This window comes from Salvia splendens, chromosome 12 (genome assembly GCF_004379255.2).
Source record: "Salvia splendens isolate huo1 chromosome 12, SspV2, whole genome shotgun sequence".
Taxonomy (NCBI): Eukaryota; Viridiplantae; Streptophyta; class Magnoliopsida; order Lamiales; family Lamiaceae; genus Salvia; species Salvia splendens.
In genome coordinates, this window is record NC_056043.1 from 33040329 (window position 1) to 33041237 (window position 909).

Below are 909 nucleotides of genomic sequence, written 5' to 3' on the forward strand. Positions count from 1 at the left end.
CTCTACTACTACTACTACTATATAAACCTAATCTCACTCTTCAATTCTTCAAACATACTAGCTACTATTCCACTCTTCAAATCGATTCGAATCTGTTTATAACAAAGAGCTCTAGACTTCAATTTGTCCAAGAAAAACTACTATTTCAACTAGTCAAGTTCTTTGAAATTAATGGCACTCGAAGCTCTGAGTTCCCCCACAGCTCTTGCAATGTCGAAGTCAGTGTTTGACTTCGACAGGAGCAGGGGAAAGCGCACCAAGCGCCCCTGCAGCCGCGAGCCAACCGAGGAGGAGTACTTGGCTCTCTGCCTCGTCATGCTCGCTCGCGGCGGCCCCACCTCCACCTCAGCGCGGCTGCAGAAGAAAGCGCCCGCGGTGGATCCTTCCGAGCTCAAGTATAAGTGCTCTGTTTGCGACAAGGCTTTCGGGTCCTACCAAGCCTTGGGAGGGCACAAGGCCAGCCACCGCAAGCTCAGCGCCGATCACAACCACGCCGCCGCCGCGACCGGCACGGCTTCGGCGGCGAGCGGCGGAGGGAGGACGCACGAGTGCTCCATATGCCACAAGAGTTTTGCCACGGGGCAGGCCTTGGGAGGCCACAAGCGCCGCCACTACGACGGCGGAAGCAGCGGCGTGACGACGACATCGGAAGGGGTGGGGTCCACCGGATCGGTCCGGAACTTCGACTTGAATCTGCCGGCTAAGCCGGAATTTTGGCTCGGTTTTGGCGGCGACGATGAGGTTGAAAGTCCACACCCTTTGAAGAAGTCGCGCCTTGGAAATTTTCTCAATATTTAGTTTTAGGATTTTTTTTGAAATTTTTATTTTTTGGTAGGGAAGATGTGTTTTTGGTGTACGTATGAAGAAGATTAATTCATTGATTTATATAGTTACTGAATTTTGCGAGAA

At 51.6% G+C, this 909-nt stretch overlaps 1 protein-coding gene across 1 annotated transcript; it reads left to right on the top strand.

The window, feature by feature from the left end:
- Window positions 1–909, top strand: LOC121757111 (zinc finger protein ZAT6-like). The gene has a single exon (XM_042152601.1). The coding sequence runs from the start codon at window positions 172–174 to the stop codon at window positions 796–798; it is 627 nt and encodes a 208-aa protein (XP_042008535.1). The 5' UTR covers window positions 1–171; the 3' UTR covers window positions 799–909.